The 15,669-nt window shown below is 45.4% G+C and overlaps 1 protein-coding gene across 1 annotated transcript; it reads right to left on the reverse strand.

Annotated features, from left to right (window-relative positions):
- On the reverse strand, window positions 1-10,400 carry LOC113445327 (chymotrypsinogen 2-like). The gene is made up of 7 exons (XM_026714447.2): window positions 10,349-10,400; window positions 7,704-7,807; window positions 6,322-6,401; window positions 5,034-5,112; window positions 3,379-3,559; window positions 1,498-1,631; window positions 1-197 (listed from the first exon to the last, which is right to left on the reverse strand). The coding sequence occupies exons 1-7, from the start codon at window positions 10,398-10,400 to the stop codon at window positions 36-38; spliced, it is 792 nt and encodes a 263-aa protein (XP_026570232.1). The 3' UTR covers window positions 1-35.
- Between the last annotated feature and the right edge of the window lie 5,269 nt (window positions 10,401-15,669).

A 15,669-nucleotide genomic window follows, 5' to 3' on the forward strand; every position in this document is an offset into this window, starting at 1 on the left:
TGCTGCTTTTATTGCTGTTCCATCACTGGTGAATGTTAGTTATTAGCAAGGGTGGATTCAATGAAGGGCAGAAGTTCCGTAACGCGGGCATAAACTCCCGGGCTGGAGGGAGAGCAGGTGTTGCTGCCCCAGGAGACGATCCCCACCAGATTCCAGGCCCCGTTCTTCTGGCAAACCAGCGGACCGCCAGAATCCCCCTGCAGGAGAAACCAGAGAAGAAGGTCAGCGGCTGCTTGAACGTTGGGTTGGATGGGACTTCGGAGGAGATCACAAGGGGCAGATCTTCAAGGATGGAGACGGTGGCCTTGAGCAGGTCTTTGCTTCTCAAAACCAAAACAAAATGACCAAGGGAAGCCAATTCTGGGGACTAACAAGAAGCAGAAGAGACCTAGAAACCTTTATTATACAAGTTCATTGACTCTCTGAAGAGGGTGAGAACGTGATAACGACTTAATAATAACAGAGTTGGAAGGGATTTTTGTAGGTCATCTAGTCCAAGCCCCCACCCAAGCAGGAAACCCTAGACCATTTCTGACAGATGGCAGTCCAGTCTCTTCTTGAAAGCTTCCAGTTATGAAGCTCCCACAACTTCTGAAAGCAACTTCCATTCCATGGGTTGATTGCTCTGACTGTCAGAAAATTCCTCCTTATTTCCAGGTTGAATCTCTCCTTGTTCAGTTTCCATCCATTATTCCTTGTCTGGCCTTCAGGTGCTTTGGAGAATAGCATGACCCCTTCCTCGTTTCTGGGGCAGCCCCTCAAATATTGGAGCACTGCTATCCTGTTTCCCCTGGTCCTTCTCTTCACCAGACTAGCCATGCACAGTTCCTGTAACTGTTCTTCATATGTTTTAGCCTCCATCCCCTAATCATCTTGGTTGCTTTTCTCTGCACTCTTTCTAGAGTCTCAACATCTTTTTTATAATGTGGTGACCAAAACTGGATTCAGTACTCTAGATGTGTCTTACTAAGGCTTTATAGAGTGGTATTAGTAACTCCCTTAATCTTAATTGTATCCGTCTGTTAATGTAATTTAGGATTGCATTGGCTTTTTTGGCTGCTGCTGCTGCACACTGCTGGCTCTTATTTAATTGGTTGTCCACCAAGACACCAAGGTCCCTCTCACAGTTACTGCTATTAAGCCTGGTTTCTCCCAAATTACATGCATACTTTTGGTTTTTCTTGCCTAAGTGCAAGACTTTACTTTTCTCGGCACTGAATTTCATTTTGTTAGACAGGCCTTGGCGTTCAAGTCTTCCAAGATCCACCTGGATCTTGAGCCTGTTTCCCCGCCAGGTAACAACGTTTCTCTAGAAGTTCACCACCAGGGAGACATGAAGGTAGAAAGACAGAACTAAGAAAATGAGAAGAATCTATGTGGGCCAAAGATGGTTTTGTAACTTAAGACCTTTTCCAGAGGATGGAGAGCAGGAATTCTGGGAAGATACACAACAGCCCCTAGAAATTACAGACTAGGACAACCAGGAAAAGGCCATACCATGCAAGAAGATGCTCCTGCAGCCCCAGCACACACCATAACATCAACGATGCGGTTGCCCCAAAATTTCTTGCACTCCTGATTGGTCAGCAGAGGAAGAGCCACCTGTTGCAATTTGTTGGGCGAGACCTTGTCTGAAATAGATCAAGCACAAAAGATGAGACAAGACCCTCTCGTCGTGTTTATGTCATCTCTGACTTTTGATTCAGGGAGAAACCCATGCAGACTTTTCAGCTTTAAAACCCTTGAAATAAGAGCTTCTTGTGTTCCAGTCTTGAGGGACTTCATAGGTTCTGGCGTGAAACGGAGCTTGCCCACTTCTAATTTTTGTCCGTCAGTGGGGGGAAAAATCAAGTTTTGGAAGTTGCATAGAAACAGTGGCATTTACTTTAAAAAAAAAAAAAAGACTGAAGTTGGAGGTTGGGCCTTTAAAAAGATTGCTTTGGAGAAATCTATATATATAAAAGTGAAATACCATTCACACATCATCACAAAATCTCCAGAACCGTAAAGCCTACAAACTTGGAATTTGACACATATTTGGCTTCTAGGGGCTCACTTAGAAAGGATTTTTCGAAATGACCATCAGAGCATTTTGTGTATTATTATTAACACGCTCTGATGCTAAGGAGTTCTACTCTCCCCCCACATCTGAAAATAAATATGTTCCAAATGCAAAACACAAGCAGAGGAGAGAAGTTTCAGTTCCAGTTTTAGTTTCACGGCACCAAGCAGCTTTAGTACAGAAAAGTTGAGCTAAGCCACACCCAGGCTCCTTGCTGTCTCTTTGCTCACACAGCAAATACTGTTTCACTTTCCAAACACCCCTCAATTCTGACGGGATGCCAGCCAGATGAATACTGATGGATGCTGGTAGGCAGAGGCAGAATTATGTTTTCCTTATTTTCCTTCCCAAAACCTAAGCCCAATCACATAGTTTCATAGCGAAGCATGGGTATTGAGCTAGCTAAATAATAAACAAAGAATTCAGGGAGAAAAGGCAATTAGTTGTTGGGAGAAGATGTAAATATTAGTGATATTCAGCTTATATTGAAATATTCTAGGGTTTTCTTCTCTATAGTAGTATAGAACAGCAGTCGCCAACCGGTAAAATTGGGTAGGGCAAATGGGTGAACCGCTTTATGACGGTTGTAAGTCGGGGACTATGCATCTAGATAGATTTGATCCATAGTGATTTATTTGAAACCTGGCAAATTACAAGAACAGTAACAGAAAAAACAGAACAGGATAACAGACTTGGAAGGGGCTCTGGAGGTCTTCTAGTCCACCCCCCTGTTCAAGTGGGAGAATCTACACCATTTCAGACAAGTGGCTGTCCAGTCTCTTCTTTAAAATCTCCAGGGATGGAGCACCCACAACTTCTGGAGTTAAGATGTTCCACTGATTAATTGTTCTAATTGTCAGGAAATTCCTCCATAGTTCTAGGTTGCTTGATTAGTTTCCACCCGTTGCTTCTTATCCCGCCTTCAGGTGCTTTGGAGAACAGCTTGACTGCCTCTTCTTTGTGGCAACCCCTGAGATATCAGAACACTGCTATCCTGTCTACCCTAGTCCTTTTCATTAGGACTAGGAGTGACATGATAACAGGGTTCCAATGCTTAGGTGGGGGGTTGGACTAGATGACCTACAAGGTCCCTTCCAACTCTGATTATCTGTAATTTAATATACTTGCTGCTCCAAAGAAGAGCAGATCAACCTATTCTCTGCAGCAGCTGAAGGCAGGACAAGAAGCAACGGCTGGAAACTAATCAAAGAGAGAAGCAGCCGAGATAAATAAAAGGACCCAGAATTCTGTTCATCAGAACTTCCCTTCCTGTTTCTTTTACTGCCTGTCCCCAAGAAGTAGAGTCCCCGTTTTACCCGTATGATGCAGGTATCCCCATCCACTGGTGACGCAGGTCATCCCACCAGGGAAAGCATCGGTGGCTTTTGGCAGACACACAGGAGACACGCGAGCCGTCAGCCGGGCCGGGGTGGCCAACTTGAGCAACGTGATGTCATTTCGGATGGTGAACATGTTATACTTTGGGTTTTTGAAGACCTGACAGAGGAAGGAAAAGGGGTTTAGTTCAAGCCAAGAGAAAGTTGGGATCTGTCTCTTGGAAATGGCTCTTGGGGCAACAGTCACATAATTGGTAACGTCTCTCTGGATTCCCATGGGTTACATCTCTGCATTGTCTTGATGGTTGGTTGGTTTCGTTTTTATTTGAATTCTGTGCCACCCATCTTGCGCAGAGACAATTCTGGGCGGCTTGCAAACATTAAAGCTAGTACAGATTAAAATAATAACAGTAATAGCCAGAGGTGGTTTTCAGCCGGTTCTGACCGGTTCTGGAGATCCAGTAGCAGAAATTTTGAGTAGTTTGGAGAGCCAGCCAATCCCACCTCTGACTGGCCCCACCAACCCCATCTCTTCTCTGCCTCCCATTGAGCCCCAGTTGATTGTCTGGGTCTTCTTTGGTTGCCCTGCCCAGGAGAACGGAGCTGGAAAGCAGGTTAGTGGGGTGGGGAGCAGTGGTGGTATTCAAATTTGTTTACTACCGGTTCTCTGGGCATGGCTTGGTGAACATGACATGGCTTGGTGGGTGTGGCAGGGGAAGGATATACTGCAAAATCCCCATTCCCTCCCCACCCCCCCTAACCTGCTTTCCAGCTCCGTTCTCCTGTGCAGGGCAACCAAAGGAGACCCAGCCGATCAGCTGGGACTCGAGAGGTGGAGCATAGATGGGGCAGGGCCAGTCAGAAATAGGATTTGCTGGTTCTCCGAACTACTCCAAATTTCCGCTACCGGTTCTCCAGAACTGGTCAGAACTGGATGAATCCCACCTCTGATGGGGGAGGGAATGGGGATTTTACAGTATCCTTCCCCCGCCATGCCCACCAAGCCACGCTCACCAAGCCACGCCCCGAGAACCGATAGTAAACAAATTTGAATACCACCACTGGTAATAGCTACCGTTAAAAGATGGGGACGAGGGAAGCAAGAAGTACATGAGTAGAGGTGGGGTCTTTCCTAATCCAATGGCCCCTTCCAGAAGGCTGCAGCCCCATGGGGGTTGGCCGGGAGAACCGAGCTCGGTCTTCTTCAAAGGTAGTTTTTCAACCTCTCCGCATAGTTTATACAGCTGGCTTTCTCTAATCTCCCATCCAAATACTAACTCAGTCTGAACCTGCTTCGCTTGTTACATCATCCAAAAGCTGGCTAGCTGTGGGCATCACCCTGGATTGCCTCCTGATTAGTTCAACTCCTGATGACTTCATGAACACCTCCAGAAGTGGTAGGGCCATTTAGATTCTTCTAGGGTCGTTTTTTTTCCCTCATGGTCTACTCAACAACCTAATTTCTTATGTAGTGACGATGCTCTTTGTTACAACCCATGAAGCCACCTATTCAGGCTGTGCCCCTCAAAAACTAGTTTAGCAACCTTCTTCCGATACTCATTCTTGCAAGGCTCTGCAACCTGATGGGCATTTTTGTCCCTTAGATGCTGCCATGTCACAGTTGCCCTGCTCACCTTGGCTATCTTGATGACTTGAGAGTCTTCCTCACGAGCACTTTTGTCAAATGCACCCAGCACCACCAAGTGGCTTGTCCTGGCACGGAAGTGGAAAATTAGGAAAAAGAGTCATTCATTAAGAATCCCCTATGCAGCTGGATAAAATCAAGGAAGCCGGAGCTAGACAAATTCCCATCAAATGCAATGTTTTTCAACCTTGGCAACTTTAAGGTGTGTGGAGCAACTCCCCATTCTGGGAGTAGAAGTCCACATGTCTTAAAGTTGCCAAGGTTGAAAAACACTGGTCTAAAGCCACTTATATTTTATTTTATTTATTTTTGTCAAGCTTGCATTTGATAGATAGATAGATAGATAGATAGATAGATAGATAGATAGATAGATAGATAGATAGATAGATAGATAGATAGATGAATAGATATAGATGTAGATATACACACATGATTATTAATACATGAAATAGATGCAAATAAAAGGGAACAATAAGACAGATGGTGTTGGTGCGCTTATGCACACCCCTTAGAATAGGCAGTCTGAGGTTGAACTTTTGGGGGTTTGGGGAAGAAACCACAGAGACAGGTTATGAGTTCCAGGCATTGACCACTCTGTTGCTGAAGTCGTATTTCCTGCAATCAAGTTTGGTGCGGTTTACCTTAAGTTTGTATCTATTGTGTGCTCGTGTATTGTTGAGGTTGATGCTGAAGTAGTCATTGATGGGTAGGACATTGCAATGGATAATTTTATGTACTACGCTTAGGTCAGACCGAAGGCAGCATAGTTCTAAGTTATCTAAGCCTAAAATTTCAAGCCTGGTGGCATAAGGTATTCTGTTGTGAGTAGAGGAGTGGAGGACTCTCCTCATGAAATATCTCTGGACTCCAGACAAATGAGCTGTACTTAAGAATTGGTCTAGCAAATGTTTTGTATATATCCCCAGCCCCAACTACTTTCTGACCCAGACTTTGTCAAACGTACTTAAACACAAACTTGTTTGAAAGAGCTGGAGACAGTATCCTGCAATCCCAAGGAACGAATGATCGATCGGTAGGAAAACGGAGTGGGGGATTTTCCTGCAGACTTTTTTGGAGGGATTTTCCCAGGGTCTCTGGTCCGCGGGATTTAAAATTATGAGTTTGGTGGTCCCTGAGGTCCAAAAGATTGGTGTCCTCTGATCTAGGAAACTCTTAAGGGCCTTGTTATCTATGACCTCTACAATGTTGACCCCAAAGCCTGATTCTTCCAATATTTGCACCCCTCTGGTTAGATCTTCCATGAGCCCCTTTCTTACCTGACATTGCAGTGGGCAGCAGTGACCACCCAATTTTCATTGATCAGAGAACCGCCACAGAAGTGGAAACCGTTCTTTTCCTGCAGAATGGAGGAGATTGAGTGGACTGTGAGAAAAAGGTACCTGAGATGCTCAGCTTCTCAGCTCACTAGCCCGCTGGGCAGTAGACCAAGGTGGTCAAAGGTTTGTCTGCCCTACTGATCCTCCCCCCATTGGCCTCCTGTCCTGATGACTGCAGTCGCCATAGCCCTTAGACTTTTATACCGCTCCGTAGTGCTTTACAGTCGTCTCTAAGCGGTTTACAGAGTCAGCCTCTAACAATCTGATGAGGAGGTAATCAGAAAGATCCTAGAATGAACTGAGATGGACAGATTAACTTTAAAAAGACAAGAAAAAGAAGACTCAGAATACTATCTGATATGGAATAGGTTCTATGAGTCACTTAAAACAAGGGGTAGAAGTTAGAGGAAGAAAAACAATTAAGGATCTTATTAAAAAGAGGGAGGATATAGAACTATAATTGCTATAAATATTAAAAATATGAATGAGTTAAATACAAAGAATGGAAACTGTTTTGTATGGGAACTGTAGTATTACTAGAGCTGTAAATTTAGGCGTTATTATATTATTACTATTGTTATTAGTAAATGAACAATATTTTTACAGTATTAGCTATGTTTCTTTTTTTTATAAATAATGTATCCGGACAAAATGCTGTATTCAACAGTTGTTTATGAATAAAGTATAGTAGTAGTAGTAATAGTAGTAGTAGTAAACAGTCTGGGTCCTCATTTTACCGACCTCAGAAGGATGGAAGGCTGAGTAAACCTTGAGCCTGGTGAGATTCAAACTGCCAAATTGCAGTCAACCAGCAGTCAGCAGAAGTAGCCTGCAGTACTGCACTCTAACTACTATGCTACCGTTCCCTTCTCCATCACTTTAGATCAAAGGTCTTCAAACTTGGCAAGTTTAAGACTTGTGGACTTCAACAACTCCCAGAATTCCTCAGGTAACATGACTGGAGGAAGAATTCTGGGAGTTGAAATCCACAAGTCTTAAAGCTGTCAAGTTTGGAGACCCCTGCTTTAGATCAATGATTCTCAACCTTAGCAACTCTAAGATGGGTTGACTTCTACTCCCAGAATTCCCCAACCAGCCAGGCTGGATGGGGAATTCTGGGAGTTGAAGTCCACCCATCTTAAAGTCACCAAGGTTGAGAGATTTTGTTTTAGGTCATGGCATCCGCTGCATCTTAACCCAGCAGGAGTTCTCACCTGGCGCCAAAAGGTACATCATTTTTCTGACCCTCTACCCAATGCCACCACCAACCTATTTGGTCTTCCAAATTTCAAGGCGGAGCAAAACAGGTGCTGCATTCTTACCTGCAGGGAGACCTGCCAAGGCCATGAGCCGGGCACGGCATCTTCCCCATTGACTATCCGGGCATAGCCACTGATTAAAGGAGTGATGGCAGGGACACCACAACCTGGCAATGAATCAGAACATTAATCCCAAAGAGAGTCTTTGACCTGGACTCAGACCTGGGAGGAGAGTGGTTTTCCTTCGAATCTGTTTGTCAACCCTGAAGCTGACCCGACCGAAGCCATTTGGAGGCTTCGGTGTTGCCACACTGGAGTTGAGGAATAGGGAGCAGTGAACAGAGATAGCTGAGGTTTTGTAGCCAAAACAAAATACTCTCTCCTAGGAACCAAGGACATCCCCACTGGGGGTCAGAGAGAGGAGGAGGGAAGTTACCAGGCAACCGGATGGTAACCTGATTGGACCATGTGACTTTGGGGACTTTGGGGGAAAACTCTTAATTGGGTGAAAACCACAAGAACCTAATCAGAGTCGGTTTTCACCAGAACTGGGCCAATATCAGAAGTGGCATTCTACTGGTTCGGATCGGTTCCATAGAACTGGTTGTTATGATTCTGTGCAGTTCGGAGAACCGGCAAACCGTGCCCCTGGCTGACCCTGACCCTCTCTGCCCTCCCCTCCCCTCCCTTCCCCGTCCAGTCAGTGCTTATCGCTCACGCCCGACATCACTGACTGCATTTCCCCCCCTAGTCACTCCTTAAGGTATTTTCCCCCTCCGGATGATCAGATGCTATGCGCCCACCCCCGCACTCCGTTTTTTTTGCCTTCCTGGGCCTCAGGGAAGCCTTCTGGGAGCAAAAACGCCCCCCAGGAGGTCTTCCTGAGGCTCAGTAGGCAAAAAATGGGGTTGCCAGTCACACGGCCATACCCACCTAACCGTGCCCACCCAGCCACATCCACAGAACCAGTTGTTAAAAAATTTTGAATCCCACCCCTGGCCAGTATGATATAGCTAATAAAACTATTCTTTGAGGAATTCACCTGCTTTGGAGTTTTGTTTGCTATGGGTGTATTACTTGCAACCCCGACATTGTTATTGCAAAGGGTTAGAGCCCACCATTTACTTTACATACTGGAGTCCGGTTGTGTAGTGAACACAAGCACTTGTAAACCAGAACAAATCCAGTCTGGTCTTCCGTATCCAGGAAAGTCTCCAGGTCAGGAGTTCAAAAAGGCAGACTTTTATAGAAATTTAAGCCGGGCTCTTGTGGCTGGATAATGCAGGTGGCATCTCAATTCAATGGCAATAGCTGAAAAGCTGACATAACTAATGGAGGCCCAGTTGCCAACTCCTGGAATTCAGTTGTTTAGTTTTGCAGGGATGCGGTGGCTCAATGGTTAAGATGCTGAGTCTTGGACTGTTATAGGTCTATAGTACAGCAGTTCGAGACCCGGGTGCCACGAGATGATGTGAGCTCCCATCAAGAGACCCAGCTCCTGCCAACCTAGTAGTTCAAAAGCATGTAAAATGCAAGTAGATGAATAGATACTGCATGCAGGTGTCATGCCCCTGTTGGAATCTGATTCTGAGGGGGAGATTGAGCAGCTGACAGGGAATGGGAGTGTGGCTCCGGTAGCTGTGGAAGAAACTGGGGAAGGGCACAGTCTGGCTGGGCATTCAGAGGAAGACCCAGGGCCACCTCCTCTTCATCCCAGGGCACGCAGGGAGGAACGGAGAATGGAGCAATGTGGGTTATGGGGGAGAAAGGGCCCTGATTCCCTTCATTAGCTGCAGCTGGGAAAACAGGATTTTAAAAAGGCGTTTGCACACAGCACCTTGCTGGAAGGAAAGCGTGAATTATTCCGGTTTGTCAAGTCTTATCTGAGTTCTGGCATCCTCCCAACTGTGTGTGTTTCATTTGCAATTCCTTATCCTGCCTTGTGTTGTTAATTGCTGCAGCGTGGTGTGTGTTGGTTTTTATTTACAATTTATATATACTTTGGGTTCAGACTGAATTTCTTCCCTTTAAAAACTGTTCTTGGGAGGGATTTTTCTCCAGCCGATGATAACTGGACATTGGGGGCCATTAAAGGGACTTTACCTACTTTTGTGACTTTGTTGCTTTTGTGCCATACCCTGGGTCATCACAGCAGGTAATCCTCAACTTACGACTGAAATTGAGCCCAAAATGTATGTTGTTAAGTGAGTTTTGCCCTATTTTATGATTTTTCCCTTGCCACAGTATTTAAATGAATCACTGCAGATGTTAAATTAGTAACATGGTTGTTAAGTGAATCTGGTTGGTTAGGAGGTCGCTAAAAGGGAAATCACATGACCCAAGGACACTGTAACTGTCATAAAGGTGAGTCTGATTTCCAGCATCCGAATGTAAATCACGTGGCCATGGGTATGCCTGCAAGAGCCATAAGTGTAAAAAACGGCCATCAGTCACTTTTTTCAGTGCCGTTGTAACTTTGAACGGTCCCTAAATGAACCGTTGTAAGTCGAGGACTACCCGTCAGGCCCTCAGGGACATCTGTAGTTTTGGTTGGAGGCGATGAATTCGGAGTCCTTTTCAGAGATGTCAAAGGGAGCTGCCAGCCTCCCGCCTCCCCTCGGGGACCCACCTCTCTACCGCGTGGAGAAACCTACGTTTGGGGTCTCCTTCCCAACTACAAGGAGCAGGAAGAAGCTTCGGATACTCACCCCTGGCGGCACCCAGGAGAGCCAAGCAGGAGAGCACCCAGAGCAGAGCCATCTCGGCTTCTTGGAGGAACTAGGAGGAAGGTAAGAGCCGTGGGTCCTGATATAGGGAGCAGGGGTGGACATGTGGCCCGAGAAGAGCGCCTGTCCAGGCTGGTTCCACACTATCTTATCGCCTGAAGACCTTGAAGATAAGCCCAGCTCCCGCAGGTCAGGCCAAGCGGGCGGATGGGCAAGGGGCCAGGTGGAATGGCAAGGAGACGGCCGGGGGTGGGTGGGTTGGCTACCTGTGTTCGATTGGAGGCTCTTCAGAACAGAACAGGTGAGATTAACAGAGTTGGAAGGGACCTTGTAGGTCATCTAGTCCAACCCCCCTTCCTCCAGCCCAAGCAGGAGGCCCTACATCGTTTCTGACAGACGGCAATGGAGACTCTTCTTTTTATTCCCCACAAAGTTTTTTATTTTTATTTTACATACATATCAATGGGTGAACAATATCACACCTGGGTGTTTTACATTTTATATCCAATAACATAATAATCCTGTTAACTATTTTTCTTAATCTTATTTCATTCCAACCTTAATACCTATCCTTATATTCCATTTAATCACTTATTCATTCATTTATATATTCAATATTTTATTGTATTAGTTCTTTCATGCTAGTCCTCCTAGTAGTCAACGATACTCAATATCGCCCTCGTTCAGGTTCTAGTTTCCTTTCTTTTTCTTACTTCATCTTATTATTAAGAAATAATATTCCATTATTTTCCCCCTCTCCAATTCCATCCCAATTCTAACTTTCAGCTACAGTGCCCAAGAATATTCCCTAATATATTTTCTTTTTTAATATAACATTTCATTCAGTAGATATATAGACTCTTCTTGAAAGCCTCCAGGGATGAAGCTCCCACAATTTCCGAAGGCAACTTCTGTTCCAGAAGGGTTGATTGTTCTCCCTGTCAGAAAGTTTCTCCTTATTTCCAGGTTGAATCTCTCCTTGATCAGTTTCCATCCATTGTTCCTTGTCTGGCCTTCGGGTGCTTTGGAAAATAGCTTGACCCCCTCCTCCTCTCTGTGGCAGCCCCTCATATATTGGAAGACCACTATCATGTCTCCCCTGGTCCCTAGACTAGCCAGGCCCAGTTCCTGCAACCGTTCATGGTTTATCGTATGTTTTAGTCTCCAGTCCCCTAATATTAACAGATTAACAGAGTTGGAAGGGACCATATAGGTCATCCAGTCCAACCCCTCATCCAAGCAGGAGACCATACACCATTTCTGACAGATGGCAGTCCAGTGTCTTCTTGAAAGCTTCCAGTGATGAAGCTCCCACAACTTCTGAAGGCAACTTCTGTTCCATCGGTTGATTGTTCTCAGTCAGAAAATTCCTCCTTATTTCCAGGTTGAATCTCTCCTTCTAGCCATAATTTCATAGACACCTTATTTGGGGTGGATTCAGTATTGATACCTTGGGAATCCTTGCTTAGCTAAATTTTGCTTCTCAGTATACCAATAATTTTGCTTCCTACAAAAACTTGCAAAGGGAGAGAATGAAACCATTCACTTCTTGGGGACAACCACAAGAGTTGGGGGTGAACATGTCTCTCTCTTTAAGGAACGATAATCCCTCTATAAAAATGAGTAACTACTTTCTCTGCTTTCATCCATCTGCAGCCCATGGGATTGCAGTTGGTCGAGGCAACAAGGGAGAGCTCTTTGCTTTCCAATTCCCGTCAGGTTTCATTGCCCCAAATAGCTCGAAATATGCGGTGCAGTAGCATCTTCTTTGATGCCACTTCCCAATTATCTGAGTCCCCTGGCGATTTTCAGGCACATTGAGGGTATTTGTCTGAGTTCAGATGCTAGGCAGGTTGGACTTGGTGTTGGCCTCCAAGATTCATGGCTTGGGCAGCCGCCATCATTTCCCAGAGACACAGGCTAGGCTGGGAAGCCAACCAGACCTCCTGGAAGAAGCCAAAGGAAGCCACGTTCATATTCTTCCCAAGAAAACTGCCCATGACGATCTTGGGAATTGAGTTGACTTCACCTTTTGGGTATCTTGTAGGTAAAAAAAATTGAATCCCACCACTGCCCTGTGGATAACTTTTTTAACATTTAGCAAAAAGATGGTAGTCAGTTCTACAGTCCATAGATCATTTGGGAAACTGGGCTGAATTGCACAGTGTGAGGCTTATTTAATTCTCGTCGTTAAAGAAAGCCTAAATTTTTAATATGACCCAATTTGCAGCTAATCCAGTTGCTGCCACCCAGCCAAAAATCCTCTCCATGGGGAAGGAAGATAATGTTGGTGTTCCTGGGCGTGTAAGTGCGCGTGTGTAAGAGATCAGGAGCCAAGGCTGATGAAAACTTCCCAGGAAAGGAGTTGGAAATGTTGAAAGGAAGGTAAGAAAATCCTCTGGGACGGTTAGAAGACAGGCCCAAAAAGTCTCACATAGTTTTACATAATCCACGAACTCCTTAATAACAGCAAGGGCTCCTCAAGGGGAAAACAAGAGCAAAAAGGCTGCTCAGGCCTTGGAAAAATAAGGCTGGCTTAGTTAGCAACTGGGAAAAACCCTGAATGCAAGATCTCCTGCCCTCTCTACCAGCCCCAAGTGAGATTGGTAGTGTTCACACCAGAGGACCTTCTGTGGTCAACCTAATCTTGGTTATGGAATCAATTGTTTGCTTTGGTTTGTGCAACATACATTGAAGAGAAGGAAGGAGGGAGGGAGGAAAGGGAAGGAAGGAAGGAAGAGGAGAGGACTTAAGTGAGAAAGGAAGGAGGGAGAGAGGAGGAGGGAAGGAGGGAGGAAAGGGAAGGAAGGGGTGGAGTGAGTGAGGAAGGGAGGGAGGGAGGAAAGGAAAGGAAGGAAGAGGAGAGGACAAGTAAGGAAGGATGGAGGGAGAGAGGAGGAAGGAAGGGAGGGAGGAGGAAGGAAGGGAGGAAAGGAAAGGAAGGAAGAGGAGAGGACTTGAGTGAGGAAGGAAGGAGGGAGAGAGAGGAAGGAAGGAGGGAGGAAAGGAAAGGAAGGAAGAGGAGAGGACTTGAGTGAGGAAGGAAGGAGGGGAGAGAGGAGGAAGGAAGGGAGGAAAGGAAAGAAAGGAAGAGGGAGGACTTGAGTGAGGAAGGAAGGAGGGGAGAGAGGAGGAGGAGGGAGAGAGGAGGAAGGAAGGGAGGAAAGGAAAGAAAGGAAGAGGGGAGGACTTGAGTGAGGAAGGAAGGAGGGGAGAGAGGAGGAAGGAGGGAGGGAGGAAAGGAAGGAAGAGGAGAGGAGGAGTGAGTGAGGAAGGGAGGGAAGGAGGGAAGTGCTGCATCATTTCAAAAGTCCAAACATGATGATGACATGATCTTCTAGTGGAGATGCTGTTCATTTGTATCTAGAGAGACCTGTGGAAACTTGGAAGGGTTTGACCAGGATTCCTGGAAGGGAATGGAGGATGGGCTACCTGGAGACGGTGGCTGCCCCTCCCTCCAGCTCTTGGCAGGGAGAACCTCTTGCACAAGAGCAGCAGGTGTTCCCTTTAGCTGTGAACATTCTGGCAGGAGACAGGTGCGGTGTTGGGAGGAGAAGGCCAGGTGACTTCAGAGATGACCCTGTCATTGCAGGAACAGGTGAGGGGATAACAAGGCTCCCTTTCTGGTGCTATCACCAAGCTGGCATCAAGAACCAGCTTTGACTAAGCCGGTGCTGTCCGTGGAATTTCGCAGCTGATCTGGAGGTCATTTCCTCCCATTCCAACCCTGCAGAATTCTCATTTTTTCCATATATTTTCTTTAATAGCACCTATAATTTTTAGATTGCTAGTTTACTTTATTGATTAGCCCATGGGCCATATCAAAGTGCAGAGTTCCAGACATAAATTGTTACTAAAATCCGATAAAAACAAATTGAAATGGAATTGGAATAAAATACCATTTAAAATGAGATTGGAATAAAATACAATAATTTAACGTATGGATAAATAAAACATGATAAAATTATGTTTCTACCCCAATCGGTCCCAATCATGTTGATCTCAACCAAACCATTTTGCTTAACTACTGTGCTGTGTTAAAATGTTATTTTCAGTTTCTGGCCACACATAAAGTAAGTGGTTTTGATATGGGAATCCCAGTGGATCATTCATTTAATATATAGACCGAGGTATCTCTCACCCTCTTATACAGGGCAACAATCAAATAGGATGTGAGTCAGGTCTTCTCCCTCTGCCACCTATAATTTTTATTTATTTATACTTCATATTTCTTAACGGCACGTCTCCCTCGGATGCACAAGATAATTTGAGACCAGTTAGGGAAACAAGAACAGAATGCCTTAAGGGAGGCGATATCCCTATTACCTTAGAGGTAGCAACAGGAATTCACTGCTGGAAGAGTTTTGAAATCCTCTGCTCTAGAGACACTCTTTTATTTCAAATATTAAATATTTCAAGGCCAGATTTAGTTTTGCTAATGCACTTAGTGCTCTTCTATATTTTTAAAGCTACCATCCCCAAACTGGGTACCCACCAGTGGTGGGATTCAAATGTTTTTACTACCGGTTCTGTGGGCGTGGCTTGGTGGGCGTGGCAGGGACAGGGCTGTTGTTGTGGGAAAAGCAGGAAGGAGAAAGTGTGCTGGCTATGTTTGTCACCTTGAGTTGCTTGCAAAAATAATAAAGGCAGGATACAAATAAATAAAAATAAACACCCATAAAGGCAGGCAGACTTTCATATTGCACCATTGTCACCGCCATCTTGACTATAACCCGGATAGTGAATGCCAGCTATGGGCACCGGAATTCAGCTGGTGGAGGCACCAGACCCCTGTTGGAAGGCCAGTGGCTCTTCCACAACTACCATCTGCAGTCAAGGATTGGTTCCCACAAATCTCCCAGGGGAAGAACCCTAATAAAGGTCACACGATGCATTTCTCCCACCTTAAGCCAAAGGTTAAACTCCAGCTGGCTTGTTGGCTCCATTTAAGGATCGTGGATTTATTTTTGCTTTGTTTTAAGGTAGCAACTTGTCACAGTTGTCTAGATCTATGATCTAGATATATTCTTTTCCAGAGAAAAGGAGGACTAGGGGTGATACGATAGCACCTGAAGGCAGGACAAGGACCAATGGATGGAAACTAATGAAGGAGAGAAGCAACCTGGAATTCAGGAGGAATTTCCTGCCAGGGAGGACGATCAACCAGTGGAAAAGACTTTCCTTCAGAAGTTGTGGGTGCTTTATCACGAGATTTACAAGAAGAGACTGGACAACCACCTATCTGACATAGACCTTCAAGATCCCTTCCAGCTCTGAACTTCCGGTTTGTCGGCTTCGGTGAC

The sequence above is a fragment of the Pseudonaja textilis genome, chromosome 11, assembly GCF_049901715.1.
Source record: "Pseudonaja textilis isolate UNSWEBS1 chromosome 11, rPseTex1.2, whole genome shotgun sequence".
NCBI classification, from domain to species: Eukaryota; Metazoa; Chordata; class Lepidosauria; order Squamata; family Elapidae; genus Pseudonaja; species Pseudonaja textilis.

Bases quoted from the DNA above. Each gene is read 5' to 3' on its own strand.
- LOC113445327 (XM_026714447.2), bottom strand. From the start codon at position 10,400: ATGGCTCTGCTCTGGGTGCTCTCCTGCTTGGCTCTCCTGGGTGCCGCC. The intron at 6,402-7,703 runs GTAAGAATGCAG...TCCATTCTGCAG, and splicing joins CTTGGCAGGTCTCCCTGCAG to GAAAAGAACGGTTTCCACTT. The intron at 198-1,497 runs GTATGGCCTTTT...TTTCTCCTGCAG, and splicing joins CAGGAGCATCTTCTTGCATG to GGGGATTCTGGCGGTCCGCT.